This window comes from Catharus ustulatus, chromosome 5, assembly GCF_009819885.2.
Source record: "Catharus ustulatus isolate bCatUst1 chromosome 5, bCatUst1.pri.v2, whole genome shotgun sequence".
Taxonomy (NCBI): Eukaryota; Metazoa; Chordata; class Aves; order Passeriformes; family Turdidae; genus Catharus; species Catharus ustulatus.
The window spans coordinates 49,796,522-49,813,524 of record NC_046225.1 but is presented as its reverse complement, the minus strand read 5'-3'; the positions used below and the strand labels follow the sequence as shown (position 1 = coordinate 49,813,524).

Below are 17,003 nucleotides of genomic sequence, written 5' to 3'. Positions count from 1 at the left end.
ATAAAAAGAATGATTTAAGGGTATATCACTGTATTTTAGAAGTTGACATGAGTTTTGCTGGATTTGACCTTGAAAGCAAAAGCCATTCAGGCTCAAATAGCAGAACATGCAAATGTAATGTTTCTCCTCTGTTACGATTGCATGCATGTCACTTGGACGTTTAATTTCTCCAGATACTTATGAAAACTCTTATCAGACAAACATTTGCTGAAAGTGATGCTTACAGGAGCACAAAGATCAGCAAAGGGCATTCATCTGAAATGAAAACGTCAAGTATTTTTGAAATGATGGCATTATTACTCACCTGAGAATAACACAAGTTTCAGAAATGAAAAGCAATTTCAAATACATTACACATTCTCCCCACAGTAGACTTGCTTAGACACTCCCTGCAAGGCTGGATTCTGCCTCTCTGCCGTGAAAATCTGTTTTAAATCCTATGAAGTGAATTTCTTAAGCCAGCCAAAACCCACTGAAAGTGTGACCAGAATCAGGCCTTATGTATCTAATTATAACCTGTAAATTAAGCTGTTACTAATCTTGCCTAATTTGCATGATTGACAGAACAGTACAGATGAAGCATCCACTCCTACTGCAGCTAATGGTTTCTCAGAACCAGGAAATGGCATTTTAATCCCAGAAATACATACCATTTCTACATCAGAAACAGGTCCAAAACTGGTGACATATATATCTGTTTTGACTTCAGTAACAGGACCTAATGTATGAAAAGGAAGTGAGCAAGAAAATTTGAATTTTGCAGGTCAACAATTCCCATAAATGTTCCTGGTGTGTGAACAGTTACCGCTTTCAGGGTTCTGTGGATGAGCAAGAGCAAAATGCAAACAGAGGTCATTTCAGATAAATCTCAAATAAGAAGCACTGCTCAATTACCTTTACCACATAAGTAAGTCAAAAGCAGCATATCCATGCAAATCCCCATTCAGAAAACCAATGTTGACTCAAGGGCTAAGAAAACTTATGCCAAAAAATTAAAAGGCTCACTAAAAACACCATTCTACTTAACAACAATCTTGGAACCCAGGAAATTCAAATTTCTCAAAACTTTTATTACTAATATTTGGACCTTCTGATAATAACTGGACTACAGACATTAGCATGCCATGCACTGAGCAATTTAGTCTTGCAGGATCAAGAACTGCATACATTCCCTGAGATATACTTAAGTGCTTTAATAGTAATACCCAAAATAAAAGTTAGAGGTCAAAGTACTTTTGAGGGTTTGAGCCAAGATCCACATTCTGCTGCAATGCCTGTTTTGAAAGAGCCAGTGATATTTAAGACACTGTCAAAAACAGTGCAGTAAGCAGAGGTTTTGCACTCTCACAGCTGTATATGGCAAATCAACTACCAAGAGAAAGCAGTTTCATTTTAAGGTATTAGTTCCTTTACTACCTTGAAATTTTAAATGGGCATTCACTCTTCAGTGCACTCTACATTTCCCCTTAAACCAAAGAATACACGCACTAATTTCACTGGGATTTAAGTCTCTTCCTAGTGTAAAAGTCTAGAAAGCTGCTAATCATTATCAGCTGTTATGATAATTTCGTGATCAAAGCATTAGCTAACAGTTTAATTCAGGTAATTAAATCACATTGTAAGTTTAAAAAAAGAAATCTACTGAACGTCTTACCAAACTGTATCAGTTTGAAAAACCATTCATGATCTGCAAATTCACAACCAGCCTCTAAACCCCTTCAACACAAATTACTAAAGAGGATAAGTGGCTCAAGTCTGATAATTTGGGTTTTATCATAATAGGAAAATAATAGGAGGAAAGGCCCAACAGAGTTAGCAGTAGAAGAATATGTTCCACTTAAAATAAAAAAAATTAAATCATTCTTCACAGACGTGACTTTGACTCAAATAGTAAAAGATTATTTAAAAAAAGTAAGCAATGGGAAAACAGGTAATCTGAACTTCTTGCACCTAGAACAAGTCTCAAGCTGTGAACAAAAAGAAAACCGTGTAAAATTGTTTTACCACAGAATTTGCCAATTATTTAGAGAAGAAAAGCTAAGAATTTTTCATCTAAATGTCAAAAAGATTGTTTTGCTGTAAGCTAAGTTTCACAGAAGGCCATTTTTTAAAAATAACTAAAGAAAATTCACTGTACAACAGCTGGTAGCTCAGAGGTCTCTGGAAAGTTGCATAGTTTGGCACATGTGTCTCAAAGAGGTTTTAAAAAGCAACCCCCAAGTTCCAGATAACACACTTTCATACCATGCCATTTGTTTTGCAATGGGTTGCTCTCTAAACATGTCAAATGGAAGCTGTTCTCTTTTCTACAAATAACAAAGCCTTCATCCATCAGGGAAATCCATGAGTGCTTAGATCACTCCTTTTACTAACAACATAGTCCACTGACATTTCCTGAATATATTTATTTCTGGAGAGCAGAGGAGCTCCAAGAGATTAGAAGTGAAGGCATTTATCTACAGTGCTAGAAAACAGGAGAGAAAAGCACAGTCATACTTGCATGTAGAAATAGAAGAGACTAAATTACCACTGATATCCCATAAGCATACTATTAAAATTTATCCATGGTTGATTTAAATACACAAATATTTTTTTAAATTTGAACTTGAGATATTTCTGGAATCAGGTCTAGAGAAGTGAAAAACTCATTCTCCCATATAACCTTAATAACAAAATACAGGAATTAAGTCTTTGGTACTCAATAATAAGAGAATACTGAATACTGCACTCAGTTCCTGCAAGGATGCCCTTCAGGAACTGAGTTCAATATTCAGTATTCCCTTTTTACTGAGAAACAGAGACAAGTCCCTGAATTCCTTTTTCCAGTCATGCTTTACTTTTTAGTTCTAAGAAACGAAATAGAAATAGTCCTTAAATAAACCTCAGACCTTTAAGTGTTTTTCCTCTGATGGCATACTCTTTTCTTTAGCTCAGAGAACACTGTAATTTCACAATCATACCAAATTGAACAAAGAGACAGATTTTCCCACAGGCATGAGCTGCTTCTCCTCAGAAATTGATTTTTTTTGTTTTATTAAATGATTACAGCTTCATGGGCAATCGGCATTGAGAGGCTTTTGCAACTTTGTTATTTGGGAGTTTCTCAGAAAGATGGGGAAAGTTAAGATCAAGAAGCTAATCTCCAAATCAGCAAGCCTATAACTTAATGTATTAGAAACACTATAGCAGCAGCACAAGACTAAAACATTGTTTGAGTTCGCTCTCCAGTAACTGCTACTCTGTTCTCAACTATTTATTAATATGACCCATGAGAAAGAAGGAAGCAGAAACTCTCAGACAAATATGAGGCCACAAAACAGCATTTACTTTTGGTTGCTTGTCCAACATGATGGCAGAAGAGTGACAAAACAGGTGTTAAAATCACGTTTTATTCCACTAGAAAATGACAGGTGAATGCAGATCTAGAAATACTTTAGACATCATAACAGTTATCCAGCTAATACAGACACACAAATCCTTGCTTTGCAGCCAAAACCTTGGCCAAATAGTTCAGTGTCTGGTAGGAGCAAAGACAGTGAAGCTGATTATCTCCTTAAGCCTTTCTTTCCAATTGCAGCCCTTTCATGCTCCACGTCTTCCACCTACACTGGCCTTAACAGTTGTGAAATGACAAATCTTGGATTTTCTAGCACATCCCAGTACTTAATGCCAACCCAGGAGTATCTATGGCGACACCAATACCTATCTCTTATTCTTCTTGTTCTAGAAGAAAACATAGTTGGTAACAATAGCGGGGGTATAAATAGTGAGTCATGCCGCTGCTTCTGTTTTAAACTATTATTAATCGTGGGAATTCCTGTCAACGAGGAGGTGATCTGTAGTCACCTAACCTACTTTTACTGGTGATTTAAGCAGCCCTCCAAAAAGAATGTGTTGCACCACTTAATCAACTCGGGCTCTGCAAGCAGAAGATCCTATTAGAATCCTTAACGCTCTGTTACTGGCAATAAAATGCAGTGACTTGTAAGAAGGCCAATTACAGTAGTTTCACGAATACAAGCCGCACGGATTATAAGCCGCACCCCCGGTGCCTCGACAATGTTGCTGTCTTTGTCAATAGATAAGCCGCACCCCGAATATTAGCCGCACTTTCGTTCGTCGCGAGAATCCGTGCGCAGCTTTCACAAATTGGCCAATTAGTAAGAGGATCGCGGCATAGCGGGCTTTACTGGCTCGGGGCGGGGCCAGGCAGGCTCGGCCCGCTCATGGTTGCCGACGGGGCCGGGTGGCCCAGCTCAGCGCCACGGCTCGGCGGGGCTGGCCGGGTGGTGCTGCCGCCGCCGCCGGGCTCGCTGGCCCCCCTCTCCCGTCAGCACCGCCCCGCTGCCGCGTTCGCTCGCCCGGCTGGCAGGGCTGCCGCCGCCGGGCTCGCCGTCCGCCCCGCTGCCGCTTTCGCTCGCCCCGCGCCGCGCCTCGCGAGCGCCGCGCCCGCCCCGCGCCGCGCCCGCCCCGCGGCGCTTTCGCGGCTCGCGGCTCGCGGCTCGCGGCTCCGCTTTCGCGGCTCGCGGTTCGCGGCTCGCGGTTCGCGGCTCGCGGCTCGCGGCTCGCGGTTCGCGGCTCGCGGTTCGCGGCTCGCGGCTCGCGGTTCGCGGCTCGCGGTTCGCGGCTCGCGGCTCGCGGCTCGCGGTTCGCGGCTCGCGGTTCGCGGCTCGCGGCTCACGGCGGCGCTTTCGCGGCTCGCGGTTCGCGGCTCGCGGCTCGCGGTTCGCGGCTCGCGGTTCGCGGCTCGCGGTTCGCGGTTCGCGGCTCGCGGTTCGCGGCTCGCGGTTCGCGGCTCGCGGTTCGCGGCTCGCGGTTCGCGGCTCGCGGTTCGCGGCTCGCGGCTCGCGGCTCGCGGTTCGCGGCTCACGGCGGCGCTTTCGCGGCTCGCGGTTCGCGGTTCGCGGCGAGCGGCGGCGCTTTCGCGGCGAGCGGCGAGCGGCGGCGCTTTCGCGAGCGCCGCGTTCGCTCGCGCCGCCGGCAGGGCTGCCGCCGCCGCCACCAGGCTCGCCGGCCGCCCCCTCCCGTCTGCACCGCCGCCGCGTTTCCTCGCCCTGGCCGGCACTGCAGGCCCCCGCACCGCCGGGCTCCCCAACGCTGCTGGCCCCGATTATGCTGGGCTTCCCCCGCTGCCAGGCAGCCCCACCCGCCGGCCTTCCTGCTTCTGCCATGCTCCCCTGCACTGCTAGCCCCAGTTCTCCCGGGCTCCCCCGCCCTGCTGGCCCGGGCTCTGCCGCCCCCCCTGCCCCGCCCTGCTGGCTCAGGCTCTGCCGCCCGCCCCCCACACTGCTGGCCCCGCCTCTGCCAGGCTTTCCCACCTCTGCCGGGGCCGGCCGGGCTCCAGCTTGGCTTGGGGCTGCCGCGGGCTCTCACTTCCGTGTTGGCAGCTTTTAGAATTTTGTTAATAGATTAGCCGCCCCGGAATATTAGCCGCACTTCCGGGTTTCCACCAAAATTTTGGTCAAATTGGTGCGGCTTGTATTCGTGAAATTACTGTAACTTTAAATATGACCATTTGGGCTTACCCCTCAATGGATCTTCATAAAGTATCTATCTACCATAAATCTTCAGGGAATGCTGAAGAACTATTTATATCATAGTGGTGTGTATTTTTAAGTCAATGAAATAAGAGGAGAGTCCTACACACTGCAGTGGGAACAGTTACATCTGAATCACTGCTTGCAAGATAATATACTTTAAAGAAGCTCAGGCAGGATTAAAAGCAACCCCTGCAAAAAGCCAGAATAGTTCAGTGTTATAGATGTTACATGTGGGCTGAAGAAGTGATGCCAGGCCCTCACCCTGGGAAGAGGAACAAAAGAGAGCTCTCCCATGCAATTTATGTCTACATATGGGTTGAACTGCAGCACAGTTCCCAGTGAAAGACTTCGGGCTCCATTATCCCTGCGTCTCCATAGGCAACTGTCACTGCAGAGATCTCTGCTGTATGTAAACATTCAAATCCTGCACAAGCTTTCTGTATAATGCAAATTTTTTCAACAAGGGTCCCACAACTAATCGGAAACATTAACAAACAAGTCTGTACAAAGGTTTCAACATGGAAAGTACAATTTAAATGCTGTGCAGTTATTGGTGCTATTATGAGATCAATCCTAGCATATATAAACCACATAAAATCCTATTACATCAGTTCCTATAGCTACAAAAAAGAAAAGAAAAAGAAAAGAAAAAAAAGTACTTGCTACAGAATTTTAAAAAATATAACTACATGAGAAAGATTTAGTGTTTTCTCTTTCCAAATTCTTGCTGCCTGAATAGACATTTTTTAAGTGAGGGAAAAAAAAAGAAAAAAAACCTCATCATATGGAACATGTTCTCTTGTTTCACTCCATCAGAAAGAACAGCTACAGCTAAAGACACCTGCTATATGTAAGAATTTTGTTCAGAAGCCAGAACTACGTAGGACATTTTTTAAAATTAATGCAGAACTCAAATACATGGGCTACATTCTCTACCAAAAGACAATACAAGTACAGTAGCATGCAGTAACCTTTGTCTCTATGTGTGTTCATCCATCAAGCATGTCTGAACCTGAAAAGGGAAAAGTATACCTCCAGAAATTAGGAGATTACTGTTTCTTCGCCTATTTATCAGCAAAACATCTCTGCTGAGATAGCCAATAAGCCTAATGCTGGTGCCAGTTTTCATGATGTGGACACCTGTCTACTAAGAACTGGACTAAGAATATCAGCTAATTTTATACAGATCACTGAACAACAGACAGATGGCAATGACTTCAACCATTACTAACCGAGGCCAAATTCAAATCTGTCACCTACAGGTATCTAACACCATATCCTGTTAAGCTTTGAGTCATCAACTTTCACCAGCTGAGAAAGAATGGACAACTGCCGGAAAAAAAACTACCCACTTCACTTTTCAATGCTCACTTCAAGTCCATGTGATATCTAAATAGTAAAAACAAATTATAATATCTTTTATGCTGAGCAATGGAACCTTTAAGGTATGCTTGAGTTCCTAGTAAGAGCAAATAATCATGCAGATGTTTTTATTTTCTCTAAAAGCAGAAAATTGCCTTTGCTCTTCAAATGTATTCCACGTTTATTTTCTGACTAAAGTCCTGCATAGACAGGAAATGAAACTCTTTAGAAATGCTGCTCATCAGCTGAAAACACACAGACTAGAGGGGCAGAGAATCCTTCTCCTACCCTTCCTAGGTGAGACAATGGCTAATATATTTAGTTCCACCAAGTTCTCAGCTGCACTTCCACAGTTAAAAGATCATGAGAAAGAATACAAAAGGAGGAAGAAAAGAAAAAGGGAAATTAATGAACACAGTCCTGTTCCTTCTATTCAGGAGTCAGCAGCGGAAGTGGCAAGTTCCAAAGAGAAAGCCACTGAGCTAACCCAAATAGTTGATAGTGAAATGCAAAACTTATGCCAGGTTCTGCCTCACACAAATGAACAGAATTCAGGAAGGGAGAGGGCTCCATCTTTCACCAACTGATGGGCAACCACACCACAATGCAACAGCAACAGGCTGTGGGCGATGCCGCAGATTGTGGTCAGTGGGTTTCACAGCCAACCTAGGAACCTTGGGCAGAAGGCAAGGCACACGCTGCTTTGGCTCGGCCATACAACTGGCCATAAAAGCCAGGGACCAGATGTTCTCTGAAAGGCACAATTCATTAAAATTAGCAGATAAACGGCAGCACACAGTGTTGTCACCCTCACCAGCTTCAGTTTCCTTATTCCTTCCTACATCCCTAAGTACAGGTTTAAGTGTGATTAGTTACTGTATCATGAAAATTTCAAAGTTTTAAAATTTTAATTAAAATATTTTAAGTTACCAGCTCTTGCAGGCCCTTGCTAATGTCAAGAGTCACTCAGGTAAAGTCTGAAACCATGCAAGGGTTTAAAACGCCAAATCAGACCCAAGTCTTTTACTTCAAGTGAATAACGCTCCTTTCAAAGACTTTGGACTTCTACTGTCTCTTTGAAACTAATCACCAGCAAAGGAATTAGGTGATTTTCAGAGAAAATACAGCTTGTGAAACTTTCAATAGTTTTCCTTCATGTAATACACAAAATTTTAAAAGCAGATGAAAACTGTAGACATGATTTAGCTAGAAATGCTTCTACTTCCAACTTTTACAGCTGAATCAAAGTAGTACTCTGATAGTACTCTTGAAGTTTTGCAGCAGATGATGATTTTAATTAATGACACTACAAGCAGCTTCTGTAAAACCACTGTTTTTATAGAGTGGTTTTGACCAGGAAACCTACTTGGATTATAAATTGCATGCTGAAATTCAAGTTAATGATGTAACAGAGCATATAGGGAATGAACTAACTTCATTTCCATCACGCTGTTTTCAAACATCATACAGCATTACTTTACTCGTTAGTCCCTAAATACCTTCCATCTACTCCAATTCAAAACTCTCATGCATTCAAAGTCTTCCTGACAGCAGTTCCAGGGATTTTTTTCTTTCCTACATGAAACTGCCCATCCTGCTTTACTTCATTTAATTTATAGGTGACATTTCTTTGCTTCTCTCTTTAGATTCTCCCCCTGCCCCAACTTAATGGGAACTTTCACTTAAATTGTCTTTAGTAACCTTTTTCATAAACCCTTCTGGTTTTGTTTTTCATACTACCAAACCTCACAGTGCCTAGTAAGGTGGATTATAAGTTTATTAAATTCATTTAATAAAGTGAACTTACAATGTAAGGTGTCAATCCAATGACATGGGGAACTTCCTTCTGCTATCAACCCTCAACATATGCCATGCTCCTGCCTAAGTATGACCAAGGAAAGCTTCCACATATTCCACTGGGGTTCACAACTTTCCCAGGAAACCACATCCACATTTGCAAGCATGCTGAGGCAATTTAACTTCCCCTCCATAAGTACCAAAAATTGTGCAAATTAATGATAGTATGGAGAATTTTGATCCAGTTGTAGGAAATTTCCAAAATCAAACATTTTCTACTTTGCTCTGCATGTGAATTATCTTCATGTATTTTTATTTGTGGTAACGCTGGAACATGCCAGTAAAATCCAGAATTTGGCTACCTCCCTGAGTCTGATTTTAAACATAATTTGTGCCAGAATTAGAAATATTTTCATCAATTTGAAGTTTAAAATCAGCATCAGTTAGTCCTCTGTGAGGCCTTTTGTTCTTAAAATAAAACCTTCATTTCATTTCAGGCCCTGTGAAAACTTGATGGTGAATCAGCTTCAAGAAGAAAACAAAAATAAGTATTCTGGTGTTCATCAGAAAGTGATGTAGCTTTAACATAACCAAAACACACTATACTTTCCATCTCTATATATTCCCATACCCTCTGACATTTTGTTTGCAATACTAGAAACTAGTGAGTGAGCCACTTTCAAGATACAAGTCACATTTCTGATAAAGATTTATCAGGAAAAAAACACCAAAATATAGGTAAAAGTTGATATTTATATTCTCTATTTTAATAAATAGTTTGTAGTTATTACTCTGAGCAATGTCAAAAAGTGAAATCTGATCAATTACAGAAATTTCTTTCTTTGATTGGTTTCGTTGTTTGATCTTTTTTTAATCCAAAGTTATTCTTCTCAAATCAGGCGCAGATAATTTTCACTGTAAGGAGCTAAGGAGGCAGGTATCAGTTTTAAAAACAAAGCATTTCCCATCCATGTTTTACTTAAAAGCTCAAAACTCAAAGATGAGTGGTTAAATGTAAACCATAGAGATGATTATTTCGAAGGAAGAAGCAAAATAATACCCATTTTGTGAAATACTAACCCAGAAGTGTTTTCCCCAGGCTGAAATCTGAGTTTTTTCCTCCCTCTCTCATTTACTTCAGCACTGCCAATGTGAAAGTCCAAGAAGATACAAAGAACTTTTTCTCCTTGATTGCATTTCTCTGAAAGCCTGTCACACTTACAGGGGAAAAATACCTACTCTTGCAAAACATCCTGCAAAGGACAACTGTATTAAAATAAAAATCACCATATATTACATATTTAGTAGTTGTTTAAATTTGGAAATCTGATAATGCTCATAAAGCATCTTTGCTAGATGACTAATTAGTTGGCATTCAACCTAAAATGATGCCAAACTTAGCACATCTCTTGTACGCGTGCAGAAGTGTCTGTAACCTCTCCACAAAGACTAAATTGCAAAAGACTATCAGTTCCCAATGACTCCTCCGGGTGTTAATAAATTTAGCTTCCTTCTCACTTAATGTGTAAGCTAACTTAAAAAGGCCTCCTTTATTCCACACACTCAAGATTATAAGAGTGGTTGGTCCATGTGTGCCAGGTGCTGTCCTTTAACAATTACAATCATGCATGTGAGAGCACTGCATATGGCATGAGGGGAATGTGCTGGAATACATGTCAGTGTGGATGGATCACATGTATGGAGAAGGTACTTTCAGAGGAGGAAGAAAGTATTTCGCAACATAAACCTACGCAAGGATCTCATTCAATCCTGTATTGGAAGCAGCCTATGAAAACCTTATTACAGCCTTGAGCATCATAAAAAGGTCTGTAGCATCTTTTTATTAAAAAATTACATTGTTTTCACTTTCAAATTTGCATTTTTAATATCTTCGTTCCAGATTACAAAATAAACTTTTATTTTGCCTGGATCTTAATGATTTGTGGTTCCAAGTCCCTACACAAAAACATCAAAATCATATAGAACAGCAAGTCTGGCTGCTTCTTCAGCATCACAAAACTGCATCTTAACAGCCTGGGGAAAGGAAGAGGCCCAAAACCCCCAAACGCAAAACAAGGGTGAAGGTAAATTGGAAACTTCACCACGTCTAATTCCTATATGGCAATTAAGTCTACTACTTCTAAATCAAAACTGGAATTTCAGTGACTGTGGTGAAGAGCTGGCATCTGAGCTCTGATTTTCCCCAACTAGTGGAACAGAATCCATCAGCCTTAACCTCCTGGGCTGGTAAAGTACACTTGTTTCTATTAGGACCCGATCACGGCATTTACGGGTCAAAACCTGCCAAGAACGAGAAGAATCTGGGTGTTAGACAGGTCACTCCATCCCTACCAAGCCAACGCACACCGGCTTCAGCGCCTATTTTATCTCCAGCGCAGCAGCAGCAGCCCGAGCCCGGGATGTGGGCAGAGCAGCAAAGCGGGGGCTGAGCCCGGGACCGCCCCAGCGGGGCTCCCACGACCGGGACTGCGCAGCACCCCCGGGGCTTTCGGGCCGGGCGCTGCCTCGCTGCCAGCCCTTTCCGGAGGGTTCGGACCCCGGAGCGTGGAGTGGGGACAGACCCCCGCGTTTTCGGTCAGTACCGACTCTGTCCGAGCGGCGAGCGCTGCGTCCCCCGCCCCTGCCCAGCGACCCCCCGCCCGCCGCCGGCACCGCGCCGCCACCGTACCCCCAAATCCCGGTCGCAGCCGGTTGTCATAGCCATCCAGGAGGCTGTTCAGGATGCTGGTGAAATTCTCCGGCCACAATTTCTCCTCTTTTTTGATCTGCCCTGGCGGCCCGGTGAGACTGCGAGGCAAAGAGGGAGCGGATGAGAGGAGCCGCCGGGCGCCCGCGGGAGCAGCGACACCGGACCGGGCTACTCACCAGGTCGCCAGGCACAGGCAGTGCAGGAGGGCAATGGAGAGACCCGAGGACATGGCGATGGCTGGCTCCTTGGCAGAAACCATCTTTGCATGCCATACTTCACGCCTGGGCACGTTAAACGCCTTGTCCGGGGCGGGGAGGGGGACGCGGGGCCCGGCGGGGGTGCGGCGGCCCCCGGCGGTCCCACATGCGCGGCGCCCCGGTTGCCAAGCGCCCGGCACGGGCGGAGGAGCGGCGAGCGAGTTTCCCCGCACCGTTAACTCTCTCGGGGCAACAGGCGCCGGTGCCCGCCGCTCCCCCCGCCCCCGGCCCGCCCCGCCCGCGGCCCGCGCTCCGCCCCGCGCTCCCCTCACGGCCCGGCCGGGGCCGCGCCGCTCGGCGGGGGGCGGAGGGGGCCGCGCGGGCCGGCCGGGCAGCGCGGGGACCACGCGGGGGTGACCGCGGTGGCGGAGCCTCCGCTCGTCCCGATCGCCTCTGCTCCCCGCGACGGGAGCAAAACCGGGGGCGGGCGGGGGCGATTCATTCCCCAGCGAGGAGGGTTTGGGAGCAGGAGGGTCTCTCCGCTCCAGTAGGAGAGGAGCTGGCAGGAGAGAGGTAGGAAGAGGAGGTGAAGGAAAGCTTTGACTTCAAGGTTAAAACAGAGCGGGCCCAAAACAGATGGAAGAGAGTGGGTTATCCCAGGTTTCTAAACGCAAAAAATGCCAGAATAAGGGAATCTTTTCACGTTATATCTGGTGGGTTTTTTCTTTTTCTTTTCTTATCATTCCTATAATTAGGAAACACGATTTGGTGACCCAAAAAAATTCCATTATGCAAGGTCCAAGGGATTCTGAAGAATTACAGTTAAAATCCACTCTGAAGTGTTGTTAGGCTGTTACAGGCTATTGGGAAGGTTGGGCAGAGGGGGAGAACTGGGGGAAAGGAAGGGGACGGGGGAGTGTGTGTTCCACACGCTGTAAGTATTGGCAATAAACAATTTGTTCTTCTGACCAAGTGTGCTGCAGAGGCAATTATTGAGGTTTGAACATCAGTGTGCACGTCAGTTTTAATGAGGGTGGTGAAATTCATCATGCACATAGGGCAGGTATTGTAAATGACTCAAAGACTACAGCGCTGTCAATGCCGACAGTAAAAAGTCTTTCTTCATTACTTACTACGGTATCTTTTAGCACTGAAATGCCTGATTATCTTCAAAACTACTGTACACTTGAAATCTTCCTGATTGTACTTCAGAGCTTGTTCCAGCTAGGGTGCCCTTTGCTGATTCGTTTGAAAAACAATTAAAGCTGTGCTTGAAATCCATTTAGCCTGCTGACGCTGTTTATCTTTCAAAAAACTCTTTCTAGGCAGTCAGTTCTGCTTCCAATTTTAAAAGCCCTATTTAGGCCTCTGCAGATTACTAGTCTGCTTCCTGAGATTTTGACAAGGATCCTCATCTCCTGACTGCTTTACAGGATCCTGATCTGACTGCCTTAGTGGAATGACAAATGTGCTGCCAAAATGCCACTGAGTGGGGCAGCCTGCCTATGGATGGCACACACACTCTGTGCCGTGTTTACAAACCTGGACAACACAGCCGGCAGGATGTCACGCCAAGGTCAGCTCCTGTGATGAGGCTCTGGGAGCATCCTGTTTAACTCCACACACAGGTGAAAACCAGCACAACAGCCACAGTCCACTGCTCTGTCTCCATTAGCAATCTGATCAGGAACAACAGAAGGATGGAGGCACAGCTCTTCAGAAGTCTAATTTCACCAGAGCCAGATAAATTTCTCTGGGTTAATCAGCCACTTGGGATCTTCTATAAAGTGTTGTGATTTGTTTCTCTGGATCAATCGTCTGCTCTAGCATGGACTATGCCAGGGGGATACGGAGAACTGGCCTCCAGTAGAGAGTGTCTAGTTTTTCTCCCTTGAAATTAAAAGTAAAACCCTTATTGCAGAATATTGAAAATATTTCCTAGTGAGATTATCTTATATAGGGATACCTCAGTAAAATTTTGCTGGCAGAAGTGAAACTCAAAAAACTAAATTGAGGGCAATAGAGGGTAATTGAGAACTGGGCAGAATCCTGCTGGCTAGTCACAAACTTGGAGCAAAACATGTCCCCTATGGCACTGTCACTTATTGCAGCTGCTAAGGAAGAAAACAAACACCCAGGCAGAGCTGGGGACACCCTTGGATTTAGTTTCAATACCTTCTGGATATGTATATACACCTGCATGATCTGAAATAGCAAAATCGAGTGGTATTCACCAGTAATGATCTCACCACATCAATGTCATGAGAAATGCTATCACACAACCCCCTCTCAAATCCATGCCTGGAGTCAGTAGTTCTGCTGCAGCTAGAAATCAGAGATATTCCCCCTTTCATCAAATCTAGGAACTGAGCTGGCCTTTGAATGATTTCCAAGTTCTTCAGAGCAAGGAACAATATTATTGATACCTTTTGTCTCTTCAGTACAGGTATTTCAGTGAAGTAACTGAAGTAACATTCAGTAAAGGTAACATCAGGTTACAAGATTTGTGGACATGCCATGCAAGGGCAAGAAATACTTATGGCATACTCATGTTGATTTTTCGAAGAATATGTAGACATAGTGCCCTCCTGCCACACCAAGCCTGCCTCGGGTTGTATTGATGCAGTATCTGGGTGCCACATGAGTGCATTCACTCCCTACAAGTGCTAGAACTAAATGAAAACTCGCTTTCTCTAAATCTAGAAAATTAATTCTAGCACATTTCAAATTTATGAGTGGTTAATATCTCCCTTAAATCCAGCAATGGCTATCAAGAAATCAATAAGATTAACACCAAAACCAGACTGTTGTCCTTGATAGCTGAAAAAACTGTATCATTTGTAGATTGATGAAGCATTTACAAAACTAGACTTGAAGGAAACTTAAAGCAGTTCAAAATAACAGTAAACAGTCCTGTAAGCCACATATAGTATTCATTTATTGTTTCTGATATATGCATTGCTCTGCTTAATTCCATTATTTTCTGAATTACAACTTAAGAGCTGTTCTAGGGGGTTTTTTTTTGGTAATGTATTTGCAGCATAGACACACAGAAGTTCCGGAGGTGCTTCTTTGTCATCAGCAAATGTATGCTGTTTTGAAAAGTACTGCTTCAAATGGTCTTTGATCTCTTCACAAAATATCTGGGTTATATCATCTCTCTAAAATAACTTGATGACTCCAAGAAGGATTTAGTGGTCACAAGCTGGATTGATGGTCCCCAAAAAGTGTTTGCTGAATTCAGCATTTTCCGAGGTTCTCTAGCTTTTACCACCAATTCTTCCAAGATTCCTCTGAAGAAATCTCACCCATCGGGAACTATTGTAAGAAGGGGACTATTTTTGCCAGGCTCCATATGCTCAAAAAGCACTTGAATTTTTTAAATAGATTTTTTTTTTTTTACTGTCCTTGTACTGATATATCCTACTACTGATTTTTGATGAAACAGACATTCAGGCCAAGCATCAAAAGCAGGTTTATCCAAAACTATGGATCTTAAGTATAGCTTAATCTTTGTTTTTATTTGTTACAACTCAGAGAAGCAGATTTTCTCACAACTCTTCTCATTTCTACTTTGCCATCAGATTTAGTGAAATGAAAAAGAAGTTATTTTCTTGTGTTAGTCATTATCTAACCTTTGAATTTTTTGGTTTGGCTTTTTTTTTTTCTTTTTCTTTTTTTTTTTTTTTTGTAAACTATAGGCTTTATCAACACTACAGGTTATATAGGTAAATTACAGGATCCATCCTTTCCCCCAGCAGATTTAATTATTCAGGTGAGTTTTACCTGATTTAGTTTTGGGATCAAATCCATGAAGACAGACAAGCTAATATTAAAAAGGCTGTGAAAATCTTTAATACCCAGCTATATGTTGCATAGTTAAAACCTCTAACTCTTAGAAAAGAGAAGATAAAACTTAGAGCACTGCCAAGTATCTTAATGTTTCTTTATCTAAATAGCTAAGACACGGATTTCTTGGATTTTTTAGTTTCTATCCATATCAGTAGAGTTTCCTACAAAACAAACAACTTGTCTCCACATACATCTCTTTTAAAAAATCAGGGTTTGAATATCCATTCTTTGGAAACCACATATCCTGATCCCATTTTTGACAGATGACCAAGAAAAGATATGGATACCTTTCTTGTACTAACTAACTAAAGTATCTTTCCTTCCCTTCTTCTCCAACATCCACACTGGTTAAAGAGATCGTGGAAATCTACATGTCTTGGCTTTATCACAACTTTGATCTGGAGTTCAGGGAAAGTTTGTACTACCGGTACTACCTGTTCAGGGAAGAGTTTTCAATCACTAGGGATACCAGGACACTGTGGGCCTTGACTGTACCTCTAGTGATGCGCTTATGTTTAAGGAATGTAGATTTTGGGTCTACTGATTGTAACTTAATTTCTGAGATGGGAACAGTAAGATAGATGCATAAGCTCTTTCTGGCTTGTTAGTTTTCCTGGGATGTTTCTTCCCGTTCCAGCTTTTCCTGTATTCTCTATCCTGAGAAGTTCTAGAAGTTCTCTTTCCATGTTCCTGTTTCAGCATCTGATCACAAAGATTTTACCTATGCACTCTTTGAAGAACTTACAGTATAGATAAACAAGAATAAGTAAGGACTGGATACAAGAAAGTACTGTTATTTCTGTTTTGGTGGGAATAGAGATATGAAAAGCTTAAGTGGCAATGCGACACAATGTATGAAATGTAACTGCATCCAATATAACAAATTTGAGGCGGAACAGGAGCTTAATTCCAGTCTGCTGTGTCCCAGTCAGTTTTCTAGTCACCTTCTCATCCCTCTTTTCAGAACACAGCATAAGCTCTATGTAAAACTGAACCTTCAACTGGCCCAGCTTTGCTTCACTTCCATGGCCAGAACTCCTACGGAATTGCAGGAGCTGATGCCGACATGCATTTAGCTGTGTATTTTTTCCTCTGACATATGGTATTTACAAGACTGCTCTACAGTACCATGGTTATTTTAACACATATGTCCTTGATTGCTGGGAATAAAACTAGAAAATCCTTTGAGTGCCAAATATCTATATATACATATATATATATATATTATATATATATATTTATGTTTGGTTGCAGATATTGCTATTACTGATTGGCGGAAGATTTATATGGATTATAGTGATTGACACATGGATGTTTAAGGAGGTAAACTGTGAGATTCATAATAAAGGGACCTCTACTCTACACACTGAAATGGAAATTAGTTTGTGGAAGCATTCACTGCAGAAACCGCAATTTGGGGCAAAAAGTTGTCACCAAGAAAGCACTAGAGGATTCATATGCCTTCATCTCTTCTTTCTCATCTGACCTCAATACTTTACCAGCACACACTCATAAAATTTGGCACATCACTGACCCATGTCATTT

General features: G+C 43.1%; 1 protein-coding gene across 2 annotated transcripts in view; it reads right to left on the bottom strand.

Annotated features, from left to right (window-relative positions):
* Positions 1-11,770, bottom strand: part of GABRA4 (gamma-aminobutyric acid type A receptor subunit alpha4) — a 51,705-nt gene extending 39,935 nt beyond the window's left edge. The window contains exons 1-3 of one of the 2 annotated variants that reach the window (XM_033061328.1): positions 11,586-11,770; positions 11,389-11,507; positions 651-718 (exon numbers count right to left, since the gene is read on the bottom strand). In XM_033061328.1, coding sequence (XP_032917219.1) covers positions 651-718; positions 11,389-11,507; positions 11,586-11,668 — 270 coding nt within the window. In that variant the 5' untranslated portion in view covers positions 11,669-11,770. Of the gene's footprint in view, positions 1-650; positions 719-11,388; positions 11,508-11,585 lie in introns of those variants that run through there. The other variant, XM_033061329.1, reaches the window with a different exon arrangement.
* Between the last annotated feature and the right edge of the window lie 5,233 nt (positions 11,771-17,003).